General features: G+C 40.5%; 1 protein-coding gene across 1 annotated transcript; it reads left to right on the forward strand.

The window, feature by feature from the left end:
• Positions 1-24492, forward strand: cspg4 (chondroitin sulfate proteoglycan 4). Its single transcript, XM_046859731.1, is given in 12 exon segments — positions 1-88; positions 2081-2146; positions 2149-2243; positions 3803-4721; positions 4724-7326; positions 7861-8331; positions 10526-10702; positions 15371-15569; positions 18130-18261; positions 18632-18792; positions 20256-20439; positions 20533-24492. Coding segments are annotated over 12 exon segments (6915 nt in total). The 3' UTR covers positions 22353-24492.
• The last annotated feature ends 2814 nt before the right edge of the window (positions 24493-27306 follow it).

The raw sequence follows: 27306 nt of genomic DNA on the forward strand, positions 1-27306 counted from the left end.
ATGGCCATGTTCGTAAGAGATGCTATTCAGATTCACTACATGAAATACTGTGATTCACCTATAAGCTGTACTTTGACCAATTATTACTGTAAGTGTTTGGAAGTTATTAAAGAAATTTTTGACATTCAGAGGATTTTTACTGTGTCTGATTAAACACCCTGATTAAATTTTTTTTGGTACATATTTTAATGCATATATATATATATATATATATATATATATATATATATATATAGAGAGAGAGAGAGAGAGAGAGAGAGAGAGAGAGAGAGAGAGAGAGTCCAAACGTCTTTATGCTGTGTTAGTACATGGAATGGAATTTCCAAGGGTCATGGTAAAGTGACTGTAGTCTGTAGAGTGTGTAGGCGGTGGTGAAACACGCATTAATCTCTATCTCTTGGCTCAGGATTTGGAAACACTTGCCTGGGAGACCTAGTACTGTTGCTCAGTTTAGTTCAAGAGTGAAAGCAATAGGAAACAATTCATTTCCTGTGTGTATAGTATTGGTAGAGGGAGAAGAGCGCAATTTATTTTTTTTTCCTGAAGAGATTTGTGCTGAGCAGGTGGCTGAATTTGCACAGAGTCAGACATCACACAGCCAAAGCCTGGGAAAATCTGTAGCACTGCTGGCAGCCAAACATCCTCCTGAGGTTATGAATCATCTAAGAATTTTCCACAACCTTTCCAATTTTCTTTTTTTTTTTTTTTTTGTGACAGATGTGTAAGATTTAATCAGCATACCAGTCATACATCCATGGTGTATCAAAGCAATTGTCTTACAATACATTAGCAGTGGATAAAGCGAAAAAAAAAAAGTTTGTGATTTTCCTTCGATTTTTTACTATTTTTTTGATGTAAATGAAAAAAATAATTTTTTTCACCTTCAACGTGATTTTCACAACCGAGTGGAAAAACAAATGGAAACGTTTTAGGATGGAAAATAAAGTAAAGAACATGTCTTTCAACAAGAACCTGGTATCTGTTCGGAAGTAATTATCGCTCATGTGCCGTCAAGGAGGTGATTCAGATGAACCTCAAATGAAGATCAGCTGTTTCTCTAAGGGTTTCATCAAGATCATCTTGAATCCCATTGTAGATATTTATTTAACAGGAAAGAAATTCCAAACATTAGATGCACAACGGAAAACCACGTATATCCTATCAGTCAACAATTGGTGAAAATGGGCCACAGTGACATCACCGAGAACCCTCCAAAATTATAGAAAGAAAGAAAGAAAGAAAGAAAGAAAGAAAGAAAGAAAGAAAGAAGGAAATCAACGAGGCTGCCAGGAATTAATGATTACAATAATAATTATGTAATTATTTACAGTTATAATGTTTACATCTGATATAACAGGTGGTTAGATCTAGACCTTTCTCAGAAAAAACATCCATGCCTCTCTAATTCACCCTCAGAACAGTGCAGTAAATTGTGTTGTGGTCTGAAGAGATTTGCACAAAAAAAAAATGGCATATTGCTCAAAAAAACAAAAAAGACTGAAGCATGGTGGTGGCAGCATCATGATGTGGGACTGCTTATTTTCAGCTGTGCCTGGGCCTTTAATCAATATCAAGGGAATCAACTACAGATCTAACCTGGCTTCTGATAGGCAGCTGAAGAGAAAGGATGAGAAATGTCACATTCCAACAGGATAACAAAGACCGAAATAACAAATCTATTACAACAAAGACCAGAACAGCTTCAGAAGATCAGTGTTTTGGAATGTTGCAGCCAAAGCCCAGATCTAAATCCTATCAAAATCTGTGGAATGACTGGAGAAGAGCTGCACACAGGATTTGAAGCATTTTTGCAAGGCAGAGTGGAATAACATTGACAAATCAAGATGCATTGAGTTGGTAGGCTTTTTACCCAAAAACATATAATAACAAGCAAAAGATGCATCAATAATGTATTAGTGAAGGTACTTATCTTGGTTTCACAAAGACCTTTTTTCAAGGGTGTGTAGACTTTTTTTTTGTCTCCACTCTTTTAGTTGCTTCCTTTCCCAACAGAATTACATAAAAGTCTTAGCAGCCATTTGCATATCATACCTCATGCTATCCTTTTTTCCATTTGCAGTTTCATACTTCGGGGATAGCTACTGCCGGATAGATGTGGTGCAGGATCTGTTAAGTTTCCATCTGTCACTCAGTTTAAGACAAGCAAACGCAGCGGGCTGCTCCTCCTAGCTGCTGGAAACAGTGACTACTTGTCTCTGGAGCTCATCAATGGCAGGTTACAGGTGAGAATCACAAAAACATTGCTAAGGCATTAACCAATATTGTAGCATTTTATAGGCACACACTCCTCAAAAAACATGGGCTAATCAGAAAATGGTGAAAATTACACTTTTAGTGGTCTTAAAAACAAATCTTGAGGAAGAAAAAAGGAGGAAATTCATTTGCATAGTCTTTTCTTTTAAAAAGATTTATAATTATTTCTAATTATCTCTTAGCACAAATCACAATATCATCCGCAAACATCATTGTCCATGGAGACTTCTGTCTGACCTCATCCTTCAACCTGTCCATCAACACTCCAAACAGGAAAGGGCTCAGAGCCGATCCTTGATGCAGTTCCATCTCCACCTTGAACCAGTCTGTGGTTCCTACTGCACACTTAACTGCTGTCACACTGTCCTCATACATGTCCTGAACCACTCTCACATACTTCTCTGACACACCAGACTTCCTCATACAATACCACAACTCCTCTCTCCACCCTGTTGTATGCTTTCTCTAAATCCACAAACACACAATGCAACTCCTTTTGACCTTCTCTATACTTCTCCATCAACATTCTAAAAGCAAATAATGTGTCTGTGGTGCTCTTCCTCGGCATGAAACCATACTGTGGTTTCATGGCTTCCACTACTCTTTCCCATAACTTCATGGTGTGACTGATCAACTTAATTCCCCTGTAGTTACTGCAGGTCTGCACATCTCCCTTATTATTAAAGATCAGTACCAGCACACTCCTTCTCCATTCCTCAGGCATCCTCTCAACTTCCAGAATCTTGTTAAACGATCTTGTTAAAAACTTCACTGCATCTCTCCTAAACATCTCCATGCCTCTACTGGAATGTCATCTGGTCCAACCGACTTTCCACTCTTCATCCTCTTAATCGCTGCTCTCACTTCCTCTTTACTAATCCTATCCACATCCTGCTTCACCATCTCCCCATCATCCAACCTTCTCCCTCTCTCTCATTTCCCTCATTCATCAGCTGCTCAAAATACTCCCTCCATCTTCTCAACACACTCTCCTCACTAGTCAACACATTTCCATCTCCACCCTTTATTGCTCTAACTTGCAGTACATCCTTCCCAGCTCGGTTCCTCTGCCTGGCCAATTGGTATATATAACTAATCAGTCCTTATGTTTATAACTGATTATCAAGTTAGCTTAAATTATAAATGTAATTAAATTCATATTTACCATGTTGTCTTAGATAACAAAACAAAAAACTTTTTTATGCCTAGTAACTTAATTCAGGGTATTTTATAAGTAATTAGAGTGAGTCTTGTATCCACCACATATGGATAACATCTCTCCTGGAGTTGAAACAACCTAAACATCTGAGTTTATATCTGTACGCACTTAAAGAAAATATTTAGACTCAAGGCCAAATAACACCACACATATGTCCAAAGCATTTCTACTTTTTTTCCCCATTGCAATAGTCCCAAAAGCCTCAAGGAAAATTCATGATTATTACATTTTTTAATTGAGTCATTCATTTTTTGGAATGTTAATATTTTTCTTTATTTTTCCTGTTTGTTTTTGTGTTTGCTTCCATAGGCAAGAATGGATATGGGATCTGGGGAAGTGGTGCTGAGCTCCTCCCCTGGTGTGCAACTCAACAATCTTTTAGATCACCATGTTTCTCTGACGCTACAAGAAAGCAAACTCATAATGAGCGTGGACGACATATTTACGACGTCCGTTGGCGTACAGGGAGAGGAGGAGTATCTCAGTATTGATATGGGTGTATTCCTTGGCGGTGTAAAAGACTTGGATGTTGAATACATCAGCACCGCTGTCCCCTTCTTCCGTGGCTGTATGAGCAGCATGAAATTTGAGTCTCATCAGTTTAATATTTTGTCGTCAGCTGCAACTGTCTGCCATGACACTGTAGCCATCTGTAGCGGTGAGTTCGAAGCAACAGATGGAGAGGCCATCAGCTTTACAAGTGCAGACTCATTTGTATCCTTCCCAACCTGGACCAGACCCAACACTGGCTCCCGCAATATGGAAATACTGATGAAAACCACCATTGAAGATGCTCTGCTTCTCTTTCACCCAGGTCAGGAGTCTGATTTTATTGCCTTGGGGATGGCAGGAGGGTACCTGAAAGGTGTGGCACAACTGGGCAGTGGCATAGTGATTCTTAACAACTTAAAAGTAAAGCTGGATGATGACCAGTGGCACAGGATTCGAATGCAGGTTGATCCCAACACTTTTGAGATAACAGTGGATAGTGAGTCTGTCTCAAAGCTTCTATTGGGATCAGAAAAACTGGACCTTGTGGGAAATCTGTACTTAGGAGGCATTCAAGGGAAAATGAAGGACGTATTCCGAGATAGCTACCTGGCATTTATGGAAGATGAGATAACATCTGAGTCATTCATTGGATGCTTAGGCGACGTCAAGATAAACCAGAAGGACAGAACCCTACAAGATGCCCTTATAACTAAAGATATCCATACTAAATGTGAAGGGAAGAGTATGACTATTCCACCTATTATGATGAAACAGCTGCAACTACAGCCCCAACACAGATAATAACAGTTTGGTACATGCCAGATGAAAGACACTGTTTTCCATCTGAGGGCATGCCAGAGATCTTTCAAAATGTCTCTAAACTCTTAAGCATCACCCCTTTGCTGGTTCCAGAGGGTGGAGAAGCATTTATTGAACTAAGCAACCTAAACCCAACCTTCAATCTAAATGCTGCAGGAATCCGGCAATCTCAAATCATTTTCACCCTTCAGAGCGATCCTTCGTATGGCCTTCTAGACATGAACATCAACACAAGGCGCACTAAGAAGTTCACTCTACTAGATGTGGCGAATAAGAAGATTAAGTATCTTCATGACGGCAATGAGAAGTACGGCGATCAAATCCAACTGGAAGTGGTGGCGCACGGTTCCAACCTCCCAGAGTGTTTGAAAAATCCCCACCAATACCGGCTCCCAGTGGAAATTCTGCCTGTCAACGACATACCCCAGCTTAGTGTTGAAGACATTGCCATCACAGCAAATGGACGCACTCTCTTAAGCCCCAACCTTGTCAAGATAGCGGATTCTGATAAGCGGTGTGACAATTTGATTGTTACGGTTACCTCAGGTCCAAGCCCTTATGGTTACTTAGAGAATTCAGAGCAACCTCATAGGAGGCTAGGAAATTTCACCTGCAGACAGCTCAAGGATGGACTCATTTACTATGTCCACCAAGGAGGCTCAGAGGATGAGCTCACTCTTAAAGTTTTAGAAGTTTCGGTCACCATTAGACTCATAGTAACTGAGCCACAGATTAGTCTGGTAACAAACACCGGACTGCGCCTCGTTCAGGGTGCCAACTCTAGCATAGGGATACAGAACCTGGCTGTATCTGTCACTCCCAAAAATGACGATATCATGTTCAATGTTACGCAGCCTTTAAGATTCGGAGAGCTACAAATTATTGGACACGATGGTGTGCCGAAGAGAGTGTCACAGTTCTATCAAACTGACCTGGAGCAGAATAGACTCATGTACACTACGAAGACGTTAGCCGATATGGAGGACAAAAAAACTGAGTATATTCATTTTAATGTGCAGCTTGGACAGTTTACACTTCCAGACAATATATTCATCATTGAGATCGTACCTGCTGAGCTAATTATGGCAAAAATCATCCCTCTTAATATTTTATCAAGGGAGCCGAAAGTTATCAAAAAATTCGAGTTAGAAGCGATCGTTAAAGGTAAGAATATCGACCCGGCTTTTATCAGATACATCGTTCTGAGGCGTCCGACAATGGGTGCATTGATGCTGCATGATAGAGAGCTGTCAGATAGAGATAGCTTCACCCAACAGGATATTGAAGCTGGATATATCAGTTACAGACCCACAATCCAAAGGGCTTTAAATGCTGATGACTATTTTCAGTTCAAGATTGTTGCAGATGATCAATACTCTCAATTATACACTTACCCAATCAGTGTAAAAGCTGACTCCAGTTTCCCGGTATTAACCAATGAGAGACTTCTGGTACTGAAAGGGAATGAAAGTACCCTTAGTAAAGAACACATTTGGGTGCAGACTCAAGAGTCCACAAACTTTGTGTACAGGATCATTGAAGACCCTATGCATGGACGTCTCATTCGGGACTCCCCTCCCGGTGTGCCAAGGTTCGAGGGTGCAGTCCGAGTTTTTAGTAATGAAGATATCCTCTTAAAAAGGCTCATCTATAAACACGATGGCTCAGAGTTCAGCCAAGATCAATTTACCTTTCAGGTCCGTGACGTAAGTGCAGGTAGCACTAATGAAAATGGGATCGAAGGAACATTTCACATAGCAATTCAATCCAGAAATGATTATGTACCTCAACGGGTCATTAATAAACCCTTCCACGTAACAAGAAGTGGCCAGCGTCTACTGACCACTGATGACATTCTATTCAGGGATGATGACTCCAGCTTTAATAACACCCAACTGGTTTATGTTCGAGAAGGCATTCTCTCTGGTAGCATAGTGTCGTCTGCAAACCCTTTACAACCCCTCTACCGTTTCACACAGGCAGACCTTAAAGATGGGAAAATTCTGTTTGTCCATCATGGTGCTGACCGGGATCTGTTTCAGCTTCACGTGTCTGATGGATTGCATAGAACCACAGCACTTCTAGAGGTGCAGGCCGGTGACCCATATCTAGACATCGTCAATAACACCATGATTATCATGGACTACGCCAGTACCAAGACTCTGGACACGAGCGTTCTGGGCACAGAGTCTAACATGGACATTAGGAGTGCTTCAGAAATTATATATGACGTAAACACCCCTCCAAGCGATGGCAAGATTATAGTCAGTGGGATTGAGGCGACTCGGTTCACTCAGGAAGACCTCAGGAAAGGTGTGGTGTCCTATGAAAACAGTGATCAGAGTCTCCGGTCCACGGATTCATTCACCTTCACCGTGCATGCGAAAAACATGACTGAGGAAGGCACTTTCAGAATTAAGATCGTCAAGCAAGGATTTTTGTCTAAACCTCAAGTCACGTCTAATAAAGTGATCATTGCATATGAGGCTGAGCATACAGTCATCGACCAGGATCATCTTAGGGTAAGAGTTTAATCCAGCTTTTTGATGTAATGTACATTTCCTTTCAAATATGCACCAAATAATGTCATTTTTTAAATATTTAAATGTTACACACTATACAATGTATAGTGTATAGCTATTGTTCATTTTTCGTAATTCGCACATTAATTTGAGTGCAAGATTTTAATCTCATGATGATAAATGTCAAGAGAACGCTTGAGCTCGTTGCTTTTGTGAAATCTTATTTGTTTATATGAATCGAATTGCCTTGTCCGTGGCATTATTCGGGTTTTTACGCTCTTCACGTGCATAATGGTTGCCATTTCTATGTCAGCTTTCCATAAAATCTGTCATATTATATATATATATATATATATATATATATATATATATATATATATATATATATATATATATATATATATATATATATATAATGGGAGATTAAACTGTCTGGACATGTGTTCATACGGAACTAAAAATATGATATTTGATATATGAGAATGTATGAGAAGGTCTTAACCATGTTAACTAACACACACTACTACCTTTTAGGTGGAGCAGGCCAACATCTCGCCTACCGAGTTAGTGTTTACTATTAAAGAACTTCCACGCTTTGGCCATGTGGTCAGTGTGATTAATGATACTGAGAGCACAGTGTCTCCTGTGATGGACTATATTCAATCTTTTACACAAGAGGACATAAACATGGGGACGATCTTATATGTTTCAGCCTCAGAACACAGTCAAGACATGTTCACTCTAGATGTCAGTAACGGTTTCACCACAATTGAGGACCTAGAGGTGCAGGTAGACATCATGCCCCGGTTTATACCTGTCCAAGTGGCCAACCTCACTGTTAGGGAAGGAGACAATGTGATTCTTACGGAAGACATTCTGAACATCACACATCCTTTCTACCGGTCCGTTCATATCGAATTCATTATGGAGAAGGAGCCTCAACATGGAGAGATCAAATATCTGGACAGGGAGGATGATGCGCTTGTGACTTTCACCTGGGATGATGTGAGTCCATTTTTATTTTCTATGTTTGTAAAAACTCATTCGGTTTGTCAGGACTGTGCAGTTTATTTTCTGTTAGGTTTCAGATTTCAGTATGTTTTTGTATTAATTAAAAAAGGTGACAAGAGAAAAGTATATGACTCGAGACATTCTCTCATCGAGACATTTGGAACAGCCGGGCGTAAAAATATAACATTTTGTAAATCTCATTTATTCGCCAAATGATAGTTATTGAGCCAGACTTTGATCGTGCCACTTGTTTGTACTGCAGAGCATTGGTGTTCTTTGTGTTCCTTCGACAAAGGGAATCAATGTCTCCTCTCTCACTCTGTTCACAGTGATCTTAGAGCTCTTGAAAAAAAAAAAAACCCTCTCAGAATATAGGCTTTGGTGAGGCTGCTAGCTGTGCGGTGCTTACCGCAGTGGTCCAGAGATCTGCTAGTGGAAAGAGTGAGAGTAAAATGACTGGTCTCTGGTGGAAAAGCACTAAGTGCTGAGCAGCATTGCGCCTCAGGGAGGTGGTTAGACACTGTTGCTAACGGTAAAGGCGCGGGGCTTGGCCTCAGCTCCATCTCTGCTCAAGAACCAGTGGAAACTCTGACCGAGATGTCCTGTCGCTCCAAGCCAAAATAAACTCGCCCATATAATCCTATAATAAAGCATTCACTGTGCACTTCCAGCTTGTCGAAGACTCCTCTGTGAGGAGCGACTGTGTAGGTCCAGATCAGGAGAAATTAGGTTTCATTCACTGGAGCAGGACAGAATAATGTGAATTGATGTGGAGCGATTTCTGAATTTATTCTGTTGTATTTTTTTTATTTAATAAGTCTCAAATCTCGAGGGCCAGCATTCGGTCATCAATCATCTCGATGTAAGGAGAGCATATCAAATATTCCTCACTGTGTAGGTCAGGAGAAACATAAACCTGAAATTAGGTGAAAATAAATAATAACCTGATAACCTGAAAATAAATGAACAGAATAATGTGACTTGTATGTGAAATGTTAAAAGAAGTGATTTCTCTCTTGAATAAATATCGTCCAAAGCGCTTATTTTTTGCACACATTTGCGATTGGTGGCATAATTGCAGCTTTGAGATCCTCCTGGTTAGATGAGGGCTGAAATGTCAGGGGTTTCCTGCGGAATCGTGCACCACCTGACACCTGGAAAACTCAACTAAACACTCAGTCGATTGATACAGTCTTCCATTCTCCATAGCGTCCTTTCGTTTTTTCTGTCTTTAAAGAGCGCTTTATTCTGTAACGCCGAAAGCTGTAGATGACAGAATTCAGGAGCACTCTTAATGAGTTCCATATTGAGAGAGAGAGAGAGAGAGAGAGAGAGAGAGAGAGAGAGAGAGAGAGAGAGAGAGAGAGAGAGAGAGAGAGAGAGATTGCAGTCTGGCTCTGCAAACAGCTGAAACATGAGAATAATGTTTTTTTAAATGAAAGAAAGGCATCATTTTCATTATCAGGCATCGTCGAGAATTTCTCCGTTCACTCATGTGGGACCAGTGGCTCTTTTCCTGCTACTGTACTGTGCGTGTTGCTCAGGGAACGAGCACCAGGGCAGTTTGAACGGTTTGTGTATTGCTCAGCAGACTCCTACTCTACTATTAGGTTTGGCATGAAACGCAACAGCCACTAAGACTGGGGATTCACTAACAGAAAGAGTCGAACGAACGTGTACATATTTTTTCTTTCCCCCCCCTTAAAAGACCAGGGTGCCAGATAAACACTCGCAATCAGAGAAAATACTAAGCTGTTCCCTTCTCGAGGAGGCAATCATCTGGAGGCCATTTCAAATCTGCTGTGTTCAATCTGCTGTTGTGGCTATCGCTTCTTTTGTAGTAGCCCCCAGGCAAAAGCAACACATCAGCATTAAATGTCTGCGATAAATGCGTATGCAGGTTTTGGGTTATATATCTGCATGAGCGCTCTGATCGTATGTTCGTATCATCGTCCAGCACGCGTTTAGATGTCTACTACCTGCTAATATCCTTTTATCGCTATTGTAATGTTCTCTTCCATGAATAGGATGTAATTTATAAGGTCCTCAGTTGTTTGTCTCACTATAATATGTTGCGTTTTTCTACAATCCGAACGTAGCCTTTATATGCACTCAATTTAAAAATGATTATCACATGTACTATTCTTGAGTCGCTGATTGGTTGGCTGCTTCTCTCGATCCCATCCAGGTGCAGCAGGGAAGCGTCTACTACTTCCACGACGGCACAGAGTCCACGGAGGACAATTTCACTTTCTCAGCCACCGCTTACGAGTTAAATCGCCGCAGCCACCCGATCACCGTGGGCGTCACCGTGATCCCGATCAACGACGAGCCACCACGGCTGAGGCACAACACGGGCCTGGAGGTACAACACTAAATACCTCAGCTCCTCTTGTTCATGGCTCCTCATAACTCCAAAACCCTTTTTAGAAGTAAAGAGTGACTCAGAAACCTCAAGGGTTCTGTAACAGATATATGGTCGGAAAATACTAACGGGGGAAAAAAAAATCTCTCTTTTTTTTTACTCCGTCTGTGGTCTCACATTAGCTTGGTAGCCGGTATTTTTGGAAAACCATGACTTTCAGGAGACAGAGATCAACCCAGCTAGTCATCATTCTCCATTACTTTCCCACAGAATGTGAAATAATGATATGCCTTTTTCCGTGCATACACACTGTATTCTCTCTCTCTCTCTCTCTCTCTCTCTCTCTCTTTCTTTCTCTGCTCTCTTCATCTCTCATGTGCTCGCTGCTCACTCGTCTGCATTGATTTAAAGCAGGAAGTTGCAGTGTTGTCTGACCTACAGCAGATGATCAGACATGATGAATAACAACGTGGTGACATAGGCTCAGGGCCCAAGATCCTGCCCAGTCAGACTCCAGCTGGTATTCATTAGAGAGCCTCGCTACACACACACACACACACACACACACACACACACTCAGCAACGTCTGCCTTGTGCACTTATTCCCTCGGCGAATGCTAAGCCTTAATCATACGCCCATCTCATCTATTTCACATGCACAAGTACAACACAACCTCGCTCTCTTTCTCTCTGTCTCACATATACATACACTCACACACTGCATGTTCTCACTCCAGCAGCCTGTGGAGTCTCTGCATTATCTCGAATCGAGGAGACCCAGTAGTTCAATCAGACGGCGATTACTAATTGCTCTAATGATGGCTTATTGAGACTGTTTTAAACAGAGCTCTTCTCCCACTGTGAGCTTAAATTCAATTTGCCGCACAGCTTCTGATCAGTGTTGTGTGCGTTATGATTTGTGTACGAATACACGGTTTTTTTTCGATCTGTTCGGACGCAATATTTATATTGTAACGCTGCCACCTAGTGGTGGAGGATGAGAACTCCACATACTGTACTGATGTTCACAAGCACTAGAAGACAAAAATTAGTAGGAAAACCTTTTAGTGAATTTTTCATCAGCGTTCTATAGCTTTTATTTATTTTTTATATGATTTAGCAGCTTCAGAGTATCACTTAGGGGTAAAGTCATCACCCCAGAATTGATGAAACTGTAATGAATGGACATTCGGTGCCACCCGGATGAGGACGGGGTTCCTGTTTGAGTCTGGTTCCTCTCAAGGTTTTCTTCCTCATGCCATCACAGGGAGTTTTCTTCCATGCCACAGTCGCCACTGGCTCGCTCATTAGGGATAAACTTACAGTTATAAGGAACAAACGGACAGGCACTTTTACTTTTACTTGCACACTAATTTATACAACTTTAAAACCTCTTTATCTCCGTAAAGCTGTTTTGAACATATATATATATATATATATATGCACAGTGAGGAGCAGTGAAGCTCCGAACCAGGACGCAGTTGTAGTGCAAGGTACAGAAACATTACATTTGACTGATATATACTAGAAAATATGGAGACTGGCAGCATGACATGGTGCATATCAGGTTTCCTGGGTGATTCACTGCAAATGCAAGTTGAAGTTCCAACATCTGTGCTAATGAACGGTATAAAAGCTCTGGAGCTTACGTTGTATCGAAAAAAAGTATTTGGACACCTGGCCTTCCACAAGGCTACATGGAGAATTTCCTGCAGCCACGCTATCTAGTAAAATGCCTGCATTAAGATGTTTAACAAGCACATATGGGATATGAGTGTGATTAAGGAGTCTATCTATCTATGCACATATATATATATATATATATAGTGAGGAAAATAAGTATTTGAACACCCTGCTATTTTGCAAGTTCTCCCACTTAGAAATCATGGAGGGTCTGAAATCGTCATCGTAGGTGCATGTCCACTGTGAGAGACATAATCTAAAAAAAAAAATCCAGAAATCACAATATATGATTTTTAAACTATTTATTTGTATGATACAGCTGCAAATAAGTATTTGAACACCTGTCTATCAGCTAGAATTCTGACCCTCAAAGACCTGTTAGTCTGCCTTTAAAATGTCCACCTCCACTACATTTATTATCCTAAATTAGATGCACCTGTTTGAGGTCGTTAGCTGCATAAAGACACCTGTCCACCCCATACAATCAGTAAGAATCCAACTACTAACATGGCCAAGACCAAAGAGCTGTCCAAAGACACTAGAGACAAAATTGTACACCTCCACAAGGCTGGAAAGGGCTACGGGGAAATTGCCAAGCAGCTTGGTGAAAAAAGGTCCACTGTTGGAGCAATCATTAGAAAATGGAAGAAGCTAAACATGACTGTCAATCTCCCTCGGACTGGGGCTCCATGCAAGATCTCACCTCGTGGGGTCTCAATGATCCTAAGGAAGGTGAGAAATCAGCCCAGAACTACAGGAGGAGCTGGTCAATGACCTGAAAAGAGCTGGGACCACCGTTTCCAAGGTTACTGTTGGTAATACACTAAGGCGTCATGGTTTGAAATCATGCATGGCACGGAAGGTTCCCCTGCTTAAACCAGCACATGTCCAGGCACGTCTTAAGTTTGCCAATGACCATTTGGATGATCCAGAGGTCATGGGAGAAAGTCATGTGGTCAGATGAGACCAAAATAGAACTTTTGGGTCATAATTCCACTAAACGTGTTTGGAGGAAGAAGAATGATGAGTACCATCCAAGAACACCATCCCTACTGTGAAGCATGGGGTGGTAGCATCATCTTTGGGGTGTTTTTCTGCACATGGGACAGGGTGACTGCACTGTATTAAGGAGAGGATGACCGGGGCCATGTATTGCGAGATTTTGGGGAACAACCTCCTTCCCTCAGTTAGAGCATTGAAGATGGGTCGAGGCTGGGTCTTCCAACATGACAATGACCCGAAGCACACAGCCAGGATAACCAAGGAGTGGCTCTGTAAGAAGCATATCGAGGTTCTGGCGTGGCCTAGCCAGTCTCCAGACCTAAACCCAATAGAAAATCTTTGGAGGGAGCTCAAACTCCGTGTTTCTCAGCAACAGGCCAGAAACCTGACTGATCTAGAGAAGATCTGTGTGGAGGAGTGGGCCAAAATCCCTCCTGCAGTGTGTGCAAACCTGGTGAAAAACTACAGGAAACATTTGACCTCTGTAATTGCAAACAAAGGCTACTGTACCAAATATTAACACTGACTTTCTCAGGTGTTCAAATACTTATTTGCAGCTGTATCATACAAATAAATAATTTAAAAATCATACATTGTGATTTCTGGATTTTTAGATTATGTCTCTCACAGTGGACATGCACCTACGATGACAATTTCAGACCCTCCATGATTTCTAAGTGGGAGAACTTGCAAAATAGCAGTGTGTTCAAATACTTATTTTCCTCACTGTATATACAGAGCCGATGAAATGTAGTTTGAATCTAATGTAGGAGGCAGTGAGTTAAGACCAGTTTAGTGCAAATGACACGGTATACAAATATAGAGGTGCCAAAATACATCAATTCTTTCATTTATTCTTTTTTATTTGTTTCTTGGCAAAACCAGAAATCTGTGTAGGAAACACGATGTTCCACCACTCCAGCTCCACTGATCCTGAGCTCAAGTTACTGTGTGTGTGTGTGTGTGTGTGTGTGTGTGTGTGTGTGTGTGTGGAGTGTCCGTGCATATTCTCCCCATATCTGTGTGGGTTTAGAATGTTCAGAATGTATTTATCTATAGAGACTTCAAAGCACTTTTGTGTTCACGTCTGCCAAATGGAAACATGGTTCATTCTGGGTTCTCTGGTTTCCTCCCAAATCTCTGAAAAACCTGCCAGTAGGTGGATTGGTGCTGGGTGTGAATAAGTGTGTGTATGTTTGCATGTCCTAAATGTCTTAGTGTCCTAATGCCTCACACTCGATGTTCCCGAAATGGGTTTTGGATCCACCGTGAATTGACCAGGATCAAATCTGGCCAGAATTTGCATGCACTAGTCTCTAATCTCTAATAGGAGAATGCACCACTTTAGGCCCACCTCCTGGCTATGCCTCTGACAGACCGATGCCGTACTCGGTGTAGGAATGAGAAAGTATACAGAGGGCAGTGGGATCAGTATTTTACATGGTGTTTAAGTGAGTAGGTGCTGTAATCGCAGCAGCCGTGTGTTGTATGGAAATAGCTTTCTTAAAAGTCCCAGGATTGTAGCGCTTGATTGCTTGTACAGGCCACGGATTCATGAATTTCTCTGCCAACCCCCTTTTTTTTCCCAATCTCTTTGGTTGTGTCTGGAAAGCAGTAGATGAAGGCAGCTAAAGAGAGAAAGGCTGAATAAATCGATATGAGCCTTTCAGTACACGCCTCTCTGTTCTCCCTACTGACTCCTGCTATTTAAGAATGTCTTTCAGGAGCTCTGCTCTCTGCTCAGGCTCTTTCAATTAATGTTCCATTCAGCTCTCCAGCCATTACAGGTCCATTAGAGCTCATCGAGGCCTGAGAGACCTAACCTCTCCTGCAATGCACTTTATCTTCAGATAACATGGCAAAGCTTCTATGTTTCACAGCAAGCAGTAAAATCCATTTTCAGGGAATTCACAGTTGGTGTTTTTGATGTTTTTGTTTTGTTTTTTGTTTTCCTGATCACCTCCTATTCTGTTTTCCGTGCAGCTTCTTATCAGCGAAGAAATGGAAATCACAAGCAAATCTTTGAGCGCGGAAGATCTGGACACCCCTCCAGACAAGCTGGTGTACAACATCGAGGGAACCAAGAATGGAATCGTCGCTCTGAAAGAGTTGCCCGACCTCGTTATTGAAAGATTCACCCAGGCTCAGATCAACAACGGCGAAGTCATTTTCATCCACAAAGGTAGTCCATTACAAATATCCTGGAGCTCGCTTGGACAAAGAGACATGATACAAAAGTCTTTTGGTCAAACTTTATAGATTCAATAAATCCAGTTGCAATAAGAATTAGAATTTTATATCCATTACGATTGAAGGATTTTTGGTCTTCTTGATGTTTTGTTTTATTTTTTTTATTAGAATTAATACAGATTTCAAATGTTTTTTTTGTTGTTGTTTTTTTGTTTTGTTTTTGAAAGAAAATCTTAAGGCACAAAATATTTACCATATACACTATATAGACAAAAGTTTGTGGACACCAAACCATAAGGATTGTATGTGCTTTTTGAACATCCCATTTCATATTTAATCCCAATTTGTTGTTATAAAAAGCTCCACTCTTCTCCACACTAGATTATGGAGATCTGTGCTCATTCAGTCATAGGGGTGTTAGTAAAGTAATAGTAAAATCAGGAATGATGTAGGTGAGGAAAGTTGTCATGTTCCACATCCAAACACTTATTGTGTGCCTCCACATTTGTAGTAACAGTGAAATTGGAATATGTAGTAAATGTTATTGTGCTGTTTTGTTTCACATCAATGCTAAAAAAATTATTGAAAGTAGACACTTAAGGACTATTTAATATTGATGAGAAGTTTGATTGCAATGTTGTTCAGGGGAATATAAACCTTCGAACCACATACCATTCCAGTCTGTGCACAAATGACTGGCATTTACAGTTCTGTGCCTGCGTTTTTTTGTCTTCTTTTTTTTAGAGATTTAGAGCATATGAATTACTATTACCTTGTACTTGTTCTGTAACTATTAATAATGTGGCCAAACATTCCTGCTGCTCTCTCTTTACCGTCCTCACGTAGTTCTAAGACAATCACTTGGTTTTGATTACAGTTCCTGTAGTTCAAACTGTTACGCCTGATCAGTGTACAGAGTCCTAAAGGTAGTGTGGAGTACAGTAGGGTGATGGTAGATGAAAAAAAATCTGCTGGTTTAGTGCATATGTTCCTGTATGTTCCCTCCTGATGGAAGGAGATTGAACAGTTTGTGACTGGGATGTGAGAAACCCCTGATGATGTTTGCTCTGCGCAGATATCTGCTGTGATAAAGGTGGCAGGTAGTTGGGTGCCAGTGATGCATTGAGCCATACCACACATATAACACGTATAAATAACACATATAACAAAATAAAGTTGTTTTCGTACGGTCAGTGATGAAGGCCTGGGACAAGCTAAATCCATGTGCTCAAGCAGGAGAGCATAATAGTGGAACATGCTTACCATGTTTAGTAGATTCTTGGTCCTGGTCCAGGACAAGGTGGTTTAAATAACTCGTTTGTTTAAATATTGAAAAACAGAAACAGCTAAGTTGTACAGGTGCAAACAAAAATAACCGTGTGAGCAGATGGCATTGGTCAACAGTGTGTGTGAGGGTTGGATGGAGAAGGAAAAAAAATAATAAATCCCACACATGCCTCGGCTGTAGGCGCAACTCCACATGGTGTCTTTTGCAGATGAGGAGATTAACTCTGGTCTCAACAGTCTGTTCACATCTGGCCACCTCATTTCCTCAGGCCATGGCGTGTTTGCGCTTGCGTACCGCACTGCTGCACAAATATGAACATTAATGAGCTATCTAGCGAGGTTCAAAAACAGAGTAGAGAACAAAACACACACAAAAAAACTAATCCTGCAGAATACAAACTTTAATAAGCGCCACATTACTCACTTATTATCGCTCAGTTTACTTACATTACAAATATTTTACAGAACATGGTTTTAGATTTTAGATTATAATTAAGTTATAAGATTACATAGCGCTAATAGGCTTCTTTAGTTCGCTTTATATGGACATTAAGATACTTCATATGTGATAAGCAGGACGGGGCTGCAGATTCTATTGGGGTTACCTTGCTATTGCATGGTTCAATTCTTGAAACGGAAGCTCGAAAGTTGATTAGTGACGGCTATATACGTATTTCTATATTAATATTATGTAAGAAAAAAATCTTTAAAATCTTTCAGAAAAGTTTTCAAGAAAGTGCTTTCCGTTTGTATTTTTTTTACTGTGAGAAAAAAATCAGAAGATGGTAAGGGAAGGAATGTTTCCAGCTGCTGAAAGCAAATCATGAACGTACCATCACAAAAACTTTAGCTATTTTATTTAGTCACATGTTGTTGAAACTTAAATCTTTCCACTAGATTTTGGAAAGTGGCTATGGGGGTTTAGTCATCATTCAGCTACAAAGCTGTGAAATGAAATCAGGTACTGATATACAGCGAGAAGGATTTGGGTTCAGCAGGCCCCATGTCTTCATGTTCGCTTTGCAGACAGGAGCATCATCATCATCATCATCATCATCATCATCATCATCATTAACCTGGAACACAGTTTGAACCTCTTTGTCTCAATGAATGAAAATTGTGATGTAACTGTACAAAAGTCAATTCACTCCCTACTTTACAAGCAGACTCAAATATTTCTTCTCGAACGAGGACACTGGAGATATCATATAATCATAAGAACATCAAAATGATGTATGTCTAACAGAACCTGTTTCTTCCATCAGGATCGGAATCTGGTGGATTCAGTTTCACGGTGACAGATGGAGACCACACATCTCCCCTCCACCGCTTCGTCGTTGCTGTCCGGCAGCTGACGATCTCCATGGAAGTAAACGGCGAGCTACTGGTCTTTCCTGGTACGTTCCTCCCGGAAAATACTGTCTCTAGATTTCCATACAGTGGAAGCTCTGGGCCTGTAGACTATACCATGAAGATGTTTTTTCAGTGGCCTGTATTTGTTATAGTAATATCAAATATATATGTCTCTAACTGTTGGAGATGACGTCTGTTATCAATATAAATATATATGAATATTTCATTCGGCCCATGGAGAAGTGTGGCTGAGAAGTCTGAGAACTTTGTGTAGTGAAGCAGCAATCAATCAATAAATAAATAGCAACAACGATGGCAATAAAAAAAAAGTCTCATAAATAAAGTGCCTGATGCAGCATCAAACCTTTTCCATTTAGCGAACGAATTCACGTATGTGTCTCGCTCTCATCTCAGGATCCAGACAAGCCATCAACAGCGATATCCTGCGAGCAGTGACCAGTGAGGATGGAGATGAGATCAGCTATTCTATCACGAAACCTCCACGTCTAGGGCGACTCATTAAGCCCAACCAGAGTGGACAATTTGAGGAAATCAAGCAATTTACACAAACCGAGGTGACTGTAAATCACATTTGTCCTGCTGTTTCAGTCTTTATAAAATGGGTTATGTCTGGGAATTAATGTTTAGTGGCCAGAGTTCAGCTGAGGACGCAATGATCTCAGAGTTTTAAAGAACAGCCCTTTAGTCCAGCTGAAAACTCTCCTGCTATACTTCTGTTCATAAAAATACCACTTTAACCATATTGTTGACAGTCTGAGCAAAATGAAAAATTACTGCCTGTTTATTTTATTTTACAAAAATATTTCTGATGTTAGAAACAATGAAGTGAATTCTGTTATATATCTAGTTTTATATTCTGAATTTCTGAATATTATATATATATCAGTGGCGGGCCGTGCATTTAGTACTTGGGCCTTCAGTGAGGACGCACCCAAATTAATCCACCTCTTAATACACCACAATCACATCACAATTATAGAAACCATCAATACAATACAAAACGCAATATAACAACACGTGGCATTACAGAGAGACATTTCACATCTGGAGGTAAAAACCATTTTACTAAAACAAAAACCCAGTTAAGACTCCAAACCTCTACACTACAACCACAACTGTGAACCTACAACATCTGGAGCAGTTCACAATCAATATTTGTGTAATAACATGACAAAAATACAAAAATACAACCTACTCCTCAGAGATCCAGACTCATAATGTGCAGCACCCCTCAGAGGCTGTAATCCAGTGGTACCGCTCGTATTCACTAGTCTGGAAGTGGAAAACAAACCCTTTCCCGGGCTGAGACATGCTAGCTAGCTTCAGGGTTGGACGACCTCCTCACCATGTCTCGCTTTTCTTCAAAATGGGTTTTTAAGTGTCCGAGACCAAATCAATTTCTCTTCCTCCGTAGGCGTAAAAAAGTCTAACTCAGATGTATTAATGTGTGCAGAGCTACACACGTGTTTTACCTGTCAAACTTTGGGTGTAACAGTTGGTCAGAGGGAAATAGCTGATGCTATTCTGGGCCAGTGAGCTGCCCTGTGAGGAGAATCTGAAATCTGATTGGTTAAAGAAACAGATCCTTTGCTAATATTCTCTAAGGTAAAATGCCAGCAGTACTGACTTTGACGGCTCTGGGCAGATAAGTTTGACATGGCAGCACATAGAGGCTGAAATCTGATTGGACAAAAAAATCGAACATCCACATACATGTACTGGAAGCAGTGCATCCGAGAGAAAAGTAGAGAAAATTTAGCTTGTACTAATAAAATTAGGTTGTATTGTACCTGACTCATTTTCTGAACCAGTATCATAGGTTAAGGAAAGGCAGTGTATTTGTGGTGTTATCAGACATATGAAGATATAATGTATATGTACTCATTGAAATCCTTCACTAAACTGATTAATGACTAAACATGATGGTGCACTGGAGATTATTGCCACTTCTGAACAACCTTTGGTTGTTGTGGTAGACTTATAATTCATTCATTTCTTTCTTTAATTATTTATTTAGCTGGATGCTGGTGCAGTGTATTATGAACACCAAATGCCATCAGAGTCCTTCTGGGTGGTAAAAGACGCTGTAGAACTTGAGCTCTCATCACCCCCAGCGGCAAAGCTCAAACACACTCTTCCTGTGACAGTGTCGTACTACGCCACCAATCAAAATGTGTCCTCGCAGCTGTGGAAGAACAAAGGTACCATACGCCATCTGTTCAATTCATATCTGAACACCTTTCCACCTGGTCTTCTCTATACTGATGATGTTTTGCTTTGAACTTACATTTCAGGTATGTCAGTGGTACAGGGACAGTCCAAGGTGTTCGACATCACCATTCTTGATGCGTCTAACCTGCTAGGCAGTGTCCCACAAGAGAAACGGGAAGGCCAGGACATCGTTTTTGAGGTTCAGCAGTTCCCTAAACATGGCCAACTCACTCTCGGAGGTGACGTTTTTCCCCGGGATTCACCCTATTTCCTGCAAGATGACATCATTAAAGGAAAGCTGGAGTACCGCCATGATGACTCGGGAGCCCTGGCGGACAGATTTTCTTTCCGTGTGCGGCTGAACCCCCGTGGTCACCCTCCTCAGGCTGTTCCAGGAGCCATAGTGCTAGAGGAGGTTTTTTCTCTCTCAATCAGACGAAGAGACTTCAGCCCCCCGGAGTTAGTCACTTTGGACCTGCTGCTGGAGGCTCTGCAAGGATCTACCACTGTACTCTCCAAGCAGCACCTCAACACTATAGACCAAGATAGTACACCAGATGAGGTCAGATTCACCATCGTGAAGGGTCCTACTAATGGGCACATTATCTACAAGGATACTGGGGAGAGGGTCTTGGAGTTCACCCAAGAGGAGGTGAATTTGGGTCAGGTGGCATTTGTGAGCGATGGGAGCTTCTCTAACAGTTTTATGGAATTCACTGTCTCTGATGGGAAACATCAGTCAGATCCGCACACAATGAACATCGGCATCCTGGCCAAGAAACTTCTGCTTAATAAGGTGCAGGAGATCCAATTCAAGCAGGGAGATGATGAGACTCCTATCATGGAGACAATGTTGAAAGCATCCACAGGAGGACCAATAGAGGAAGAAGTCATCTATAAAATTACAAATGAGCCAAAGTATGCAGTAGTGATGGTGGACAGGCAAGCTACTTCTGCGTTTACTCAAAAACAGATTAGAGAAGGGAGAGTGAGTGTCCGCTTCATCAAGTCCACATCTTCAAATGACAGTTTTTCCTTTGTAGCCCGCAGCAGAGCAGCTAACGTTTCCTCCAGCCTTAACATCACGGTAAAACCTTTAGTAAAAGTAGCCAAGGTTCCCTTACTTCCACGTGGCACTAGAGTTCTGGTGGACAGAAAGCTGTTAGATGCCACCCCGCTTGCCAACAAGACCAAAACCTCACCAACCTTCAGTGTGACCAGGCAGCCAAAGGGAGCAAGGTTTGTAAAAAGAGGAGGGCCTTCAGATGGCCAGCCTGTGGATTCCTTCACCCAGAGAGATCTAGATGAGGGGCGAGTGGCTCTAGAAGTCCTAAACTCCACTGGGGATCCAAAGGAAAAAGGTCAAGATCAAGATGAGGCTCGCTTCCTCCTTAAGGCACATGGAGTTCCCCCAGCAGAGTGCGCTCTTTCCTTCCAGACAGTACCTTATGACCCAGCAGGAATTTATGGTGCTACAGTACTTGAGGTGCCTCCTTCTGTGCCCAACTCTGACACGAGTAAAGGAGACCAGCCTGGATTGGGGGTTGACGGGAAATGGCATGGAGCAGCTCCCACCACATCCTCTCCGAGCTCCAATAGATCCCCTGTTTCAAGGCGGAACTCGATATGGGCCATCCTTATTCCCATATTAGTTATCCTCCTACTACTAATTGTGGCTGGAGTGTTAGCATACTACTTGGTCCGTCGCAACAAAACAGGAAAGCACAACGTCCAGAATGCTGCCACCAAGCCCAAAAATGGAGAGGTGGCTCAGGAAACCTTTCGAAAAACCGACCCAGCAAATAGCATCCCCATGTCCAATATGGAGTCTAAAGATCCTGAATTACTGCAGCACTGTCGGACAACAAACCCAGCCCTGAAAAAGAACCAGTACTGGGTATGAGAGCGGGAAATTGGGACTCCTTAATTAGATTGTTTAGATCATGCTGTATTGACATTTAGTGTGTATTCACACAGAGGACGTTGATTTTTCTATCTTTTTTTTTTGACACTTTCTTGAGTCATTCCTAACAGTATTATAAAGAAAAACTCATGGTTGAAAAAAAAGAAAGCCCACCTTTTTTTTGGCAAATAACTTCCAGTTCCATCAGTCGTCATCCATGTGAACACGTCTCACCCGAATCTGCCTCCGTTTTACACTGATACAGGACCAAGTCTTACGAGGACTGGATTGTGCACCTTTTCATGGTCAACAGATTCAAATAAAAGTTCTCACAAAAAAAAGACCCACTTTAGATTGGGCCCAAACATGTTTACATATTGGTTTATTCATTCGTCGGGTAAAACATCGTTATTTGCGTTTGTATAGTGTACATTACAACAAAAAATATATATTTTAATACATTTCGTTTCTGTAGGATTTTTTTTTTTCTGTTAGCAAGAAAACATGCGGAATGAATTTAGACTTAAAATGAATTTGTAATATTTAAATAGACTTTTTGGACATGAACATTGATTGTGTTTGAATTGTTATGTATTTTGAAAGTAAACCATTTGCATACACTATATTGCCAAAAGTATTGGGTCACCTGGTCAGAAGTGCGTGATTTTTGAGCATCGCATTCCACATTTGGTCCCAATGTGCTCTTCTAATTCCCTCCACTCTTCTGAGAAGATGTTCCACTAGATTTTGGAGTGTGTTTACAGATATTTGTGTTCATCAGCCACAAGGGTGTTAGTAAAATCAGGAACTATTGAGATGTAGGCGAGGAGACCTGGGGTGCAGTCGGCGTTCACATTCATGCCCAAGATGTTCACTGAAACTTATGTAAAGTAGATCTGCATGTAGAGTCTCTTTGTACACAGGAACATTGTCATGCTGGAACAGGTTTCAAATTCAAGGGTAAAGTTAATGGTACTGCATCATATCACATGACATATATATATATATATATATATATATATACGATCGTGTGCCTAGAACTTTCTGGTAACAGTTTGGGAAAGAATCAAATATGGCAATTCGTGTCCCAATACTTTTGGAAATATAGTGTATATATCTCTATATATATAAATCTTTACTGTAAAATTGACTCATCAGAACATGTTTCAGTGGGTATATAGGATTTTTTTTTCTGTAGTACCGTAAATTCCCTCAGTGCTTTGGTGATGTTGTGGAAACACTTGAGATTTGATGCATCATAGTACGATGTCTAAATAAGTAAATATAAAAAGGTATATATTAGTGCAAGCCAAAAAAAAAAAACCTGAAGTGCCTCAGCATCTCTGTAGAGTTTATGCTCATTATCCTGAACTAGTGGCTGTAATGTAATCGAGCTCATTCGAAAAAAACAAGCTGTATTTCTATATTTTAGTCGCGGAAAAATACGGAATGATGATTAATCGGATTTGTATTGTATTTGATGGAGAAAGGTTTTTTACCTTTCCAGTCGTGTTATTTAGCAGAGTCTTGAGGTATTTTCATCCAGCTGATTTGACTGCATGTATCGTTTATTCTTTGCTTAGAAATTTCCACTTCCATATTTTCTAGTATATAAAGTACCACTTCTGTCTAGAGTTTAGATAGATACCTGCTATAAAAATATGAATAGAGGTCTGTTTTTTTGCCCGATGGACTTGCTTTTTAATAAACTTGTCCAGTACACATTCCCAAACTGACCTAGGTCGAATTGTTAGTTTAATATACAATATTTTAGAAATGTTTTATTATATAAAGAGCCGTCGTCACATATTAGGCCTTCCTCGTCAAATATTTTCCTTATTCGAGCTGTAAATTTTTATTTGTCCACGCAGGACAAGTCGCATTCCTACTTTTTTTATAACTTACGCGTCAATATTAAGCAGTATTTTAAAACGATCAGTCTATATCTTTAAATCTTTGCATTATTTCTTTCCTCTGATAGAGTACGCTACTTTATCTTTAAAAGATCGTCCACATCGTTTTTTCAGCAGATGATCCCTGGGATAACTATCATCCATTAAGAAGTATTATTAGAGGTCATTTAATTAGAGAATGAAATATAACTCAGGTTTTAGGTTGATAGAATTTTTTTTTTTTTTTATCATATTCATATGATGTATCAAGAATAATTTTTTTCTCTTTCACTGCTGAGCTTCTTTGTAAATATTATCAAAACATATACATTTCTGTGGTGTGCTCATATAACTATTTTCCTTTTTTTTTTTACTCGAGTAGTATTTATTTTTGTCTTCTACGCTTTATATGCTTTTGTCAGTATTGCGGAACGAATGAAATAAAATTTAAAATTTAAAAAAAGGAAAAAAATTTATTTCGGATTCTATGGTAGTGATTTGTTTTCAATGATGTACTAATATATAAGCAGATTTTGATGCATTTAATACAATGGTACTAAATATAATTGCAAAATACTATTGCTGTTGAAGGTCAGCACATTCTACAGTTTAGTGGTTAAAGTTCTGGGTTACGGAACAGAAGGTTCCATGCTGCCACTGCTGGACCCTGGAGGAAGGGCCTTAACCATCTTCTCCAGGGTGCTTTATCATGTGCTCTGACCCTATTTTTTTTTTTTAACAATTTCACTGTGCTATAATGTGTATATGATAAGTATTTTTTTTGTTTGTTTTTCTTTCCTTGCATGCAATACACGCAGTGACCAGCAGATGGCGCATGGGACACGCGTGAATGTTTTTTTTTCCAGCGTGTGGAACAAGTAGTCATTCGTCAGCTTTTAACAAGCCTCTGAGCTGCAGTCATTCTTTCCTACAGACGGCATTTTGCTGCACTTTTTAGCATTTTGCCCCTTTTTTTTCCTCCTGGAGCTAATCCATAATAGCCAACTGGCAACTCAAAGTGTCTCAGTCTGAGGGGAAAAATAATCACGCCGAGACCCAAAAATGTGCTTTCTACCAGGGAATAAACTCAACATCTAACACCTTACTTACCTACTGCATATATATGATGGTTTAAACCATTTAAAACATGTACACACTGTAAATTTGACTTCATTACCCCCTTCAGGTGCTCCATGTCAGGGGTCTTCAACTCAGACGGACTGTAATTAAAATTATTGGTATTTTTCTATTTACCTGAAAAAAACAAAACCCCAGCATGAGCCTGTATCTAATAGTCATTTCTGTATTATATTTATTTTTCCACTTTGGTTTTAAATGTTATAAATGAGTTGTTTTTCCACTCTTTCACTGTATTCGGTTTGCAGGAAGGAAGCGATTTAACAGATTTCGAATTGGCTTTTATTTGTAATCGTAACGAATAAACTGACACGAAGTGAATATGTACATAACGTTACATAAGAGTTGCTATAAAGCGTTTCCGATGGCTTATTAGCTTTTCGAAAGACATTTGTTCGTTTTTGCCTTTTGTTTCGTTTTTTTTTATAGTTTGCACTGCTAATCAGAGCAGAAATCGCAGTGTGTTTGTGGAAGGATTTACTGTTTCAGACAGATTTAGCATCTGAAATGAGCCCATGCAGTAAAGCTTTGAAGTTGGCTGACTGCATCCAGACATGAAACTCCATACAGAGAAAAAAGGAGACGGAAGACTTGCAGAAAAGGAGTGTGTTCGAGTGCATGTGGTTGGTGTGAGAACGATTTTTACAATGCGTTTATCGATTATAAACCGGCAAAATTATTCAGTTAACCCCCTAATACCTTGCCTCTAAATGTGGAAAATTGACACATAACATGGTCATATAAATGATCACAACGTGTCCTTAAAGATTGTGGAGTTCTTCAGCAGTTCCTTAAACATCTGTCAACATCAGTAAAATGTGGCCTATAGCACTAGAACATATGAGTCTGAAGATCAGGACAGCTGGCGAACATTGAAAAGTCTTAGAGAGACTATGCATTGCTGAAGCGAGCTATAAAACATGGAGTTTTGAAGAAAGGGGGGGCATTAGGGGGCATCAGGGTCAAACACTGGGCCTGTGTTCACTCAGAAAAGGAATAAAGCCTCATTCTTTTCACTCACCACAGCAGATATTCCGCAGCCGTTCCCGAGGCTCAGAGATCACACAGATACAACCAGCAGTGTTATTCTTCAAGCGACAACATCAGCTGCCCTGTGACCAGGAAGTTAAGACAAATCATTGTGAGTGTGTGGGTGGCCTGAGGCTACTGTGACACATTGTACTGGGGTTGTGCTGGGAAATAATAATAATAATAATTAAAAAAAATCTCCTATTGTGACCAGTCTAACCACTGACTCACTCGCTGGTGTGTTGTTTTTGTTCAAAGAAAACAAAGAGTAATTTTTAATGATGTAGAAAACATAAACATACACCATTTACTTTGAATTTGTGGTAGAACACAAAGATTTTGAACATAAACTGGTCTCTTTTGTGAATTAGTTTCGAGTGTTTTTGTGTTTTTGTGTTTATGTGAAATGGAGTCCATTTGTACTTTGGATCTCGGTTTGGACACTTTCTGTATATTTTTTTCTCCAAAGGATTCAAACGTTTCTCTCCACACAGGCTGCACAGGTTCTTGTTCAGTCTCTTGTTATTTCGAGACTGGACTACTGCAGCTCTCTGATGGCAGGTCTTCCTCTAAACGCTATTCGTCCACTGCAAATTTTTTAAAACGCTTCACGACTTGTGTTCCACCTGCCCAAGTTCTTCCACACCACCCAACTCCTCCACTGGCTTCCAGTAGCTGCACATATCAGATTCAAAACACTAATGATGCCTACAAGGCCAAAAACGGACCAGCACCATCTTACCTCAGAGACCTCATTACTCCTCACACTGCACCACGCTGTCTGAGATCCTCCAGAACTGCTCCACTGGTACCACTTTCTCTCAGAATTAGAGGAAAGTATACTTTAAGGCTCTTCTCTGTTCTGGCACCGAGGTGGTGGAATGAACTTTCCCTGG

This window comes from Silurus meridionalis, chromosome 10 (genome assembly GCF_014805685.1).
Source record: "Silurus meridionalis isolate SWU-2019-XX chromosome 10, ASM1480568v1, whole genome shotgun sequence".
Classification (NCBI taxonomy): Eukaryota; Metazoa; Chordata; class Actinopteri; order Siluriformes; family Siluridae; genus Silurus; species Silurus meridionalis.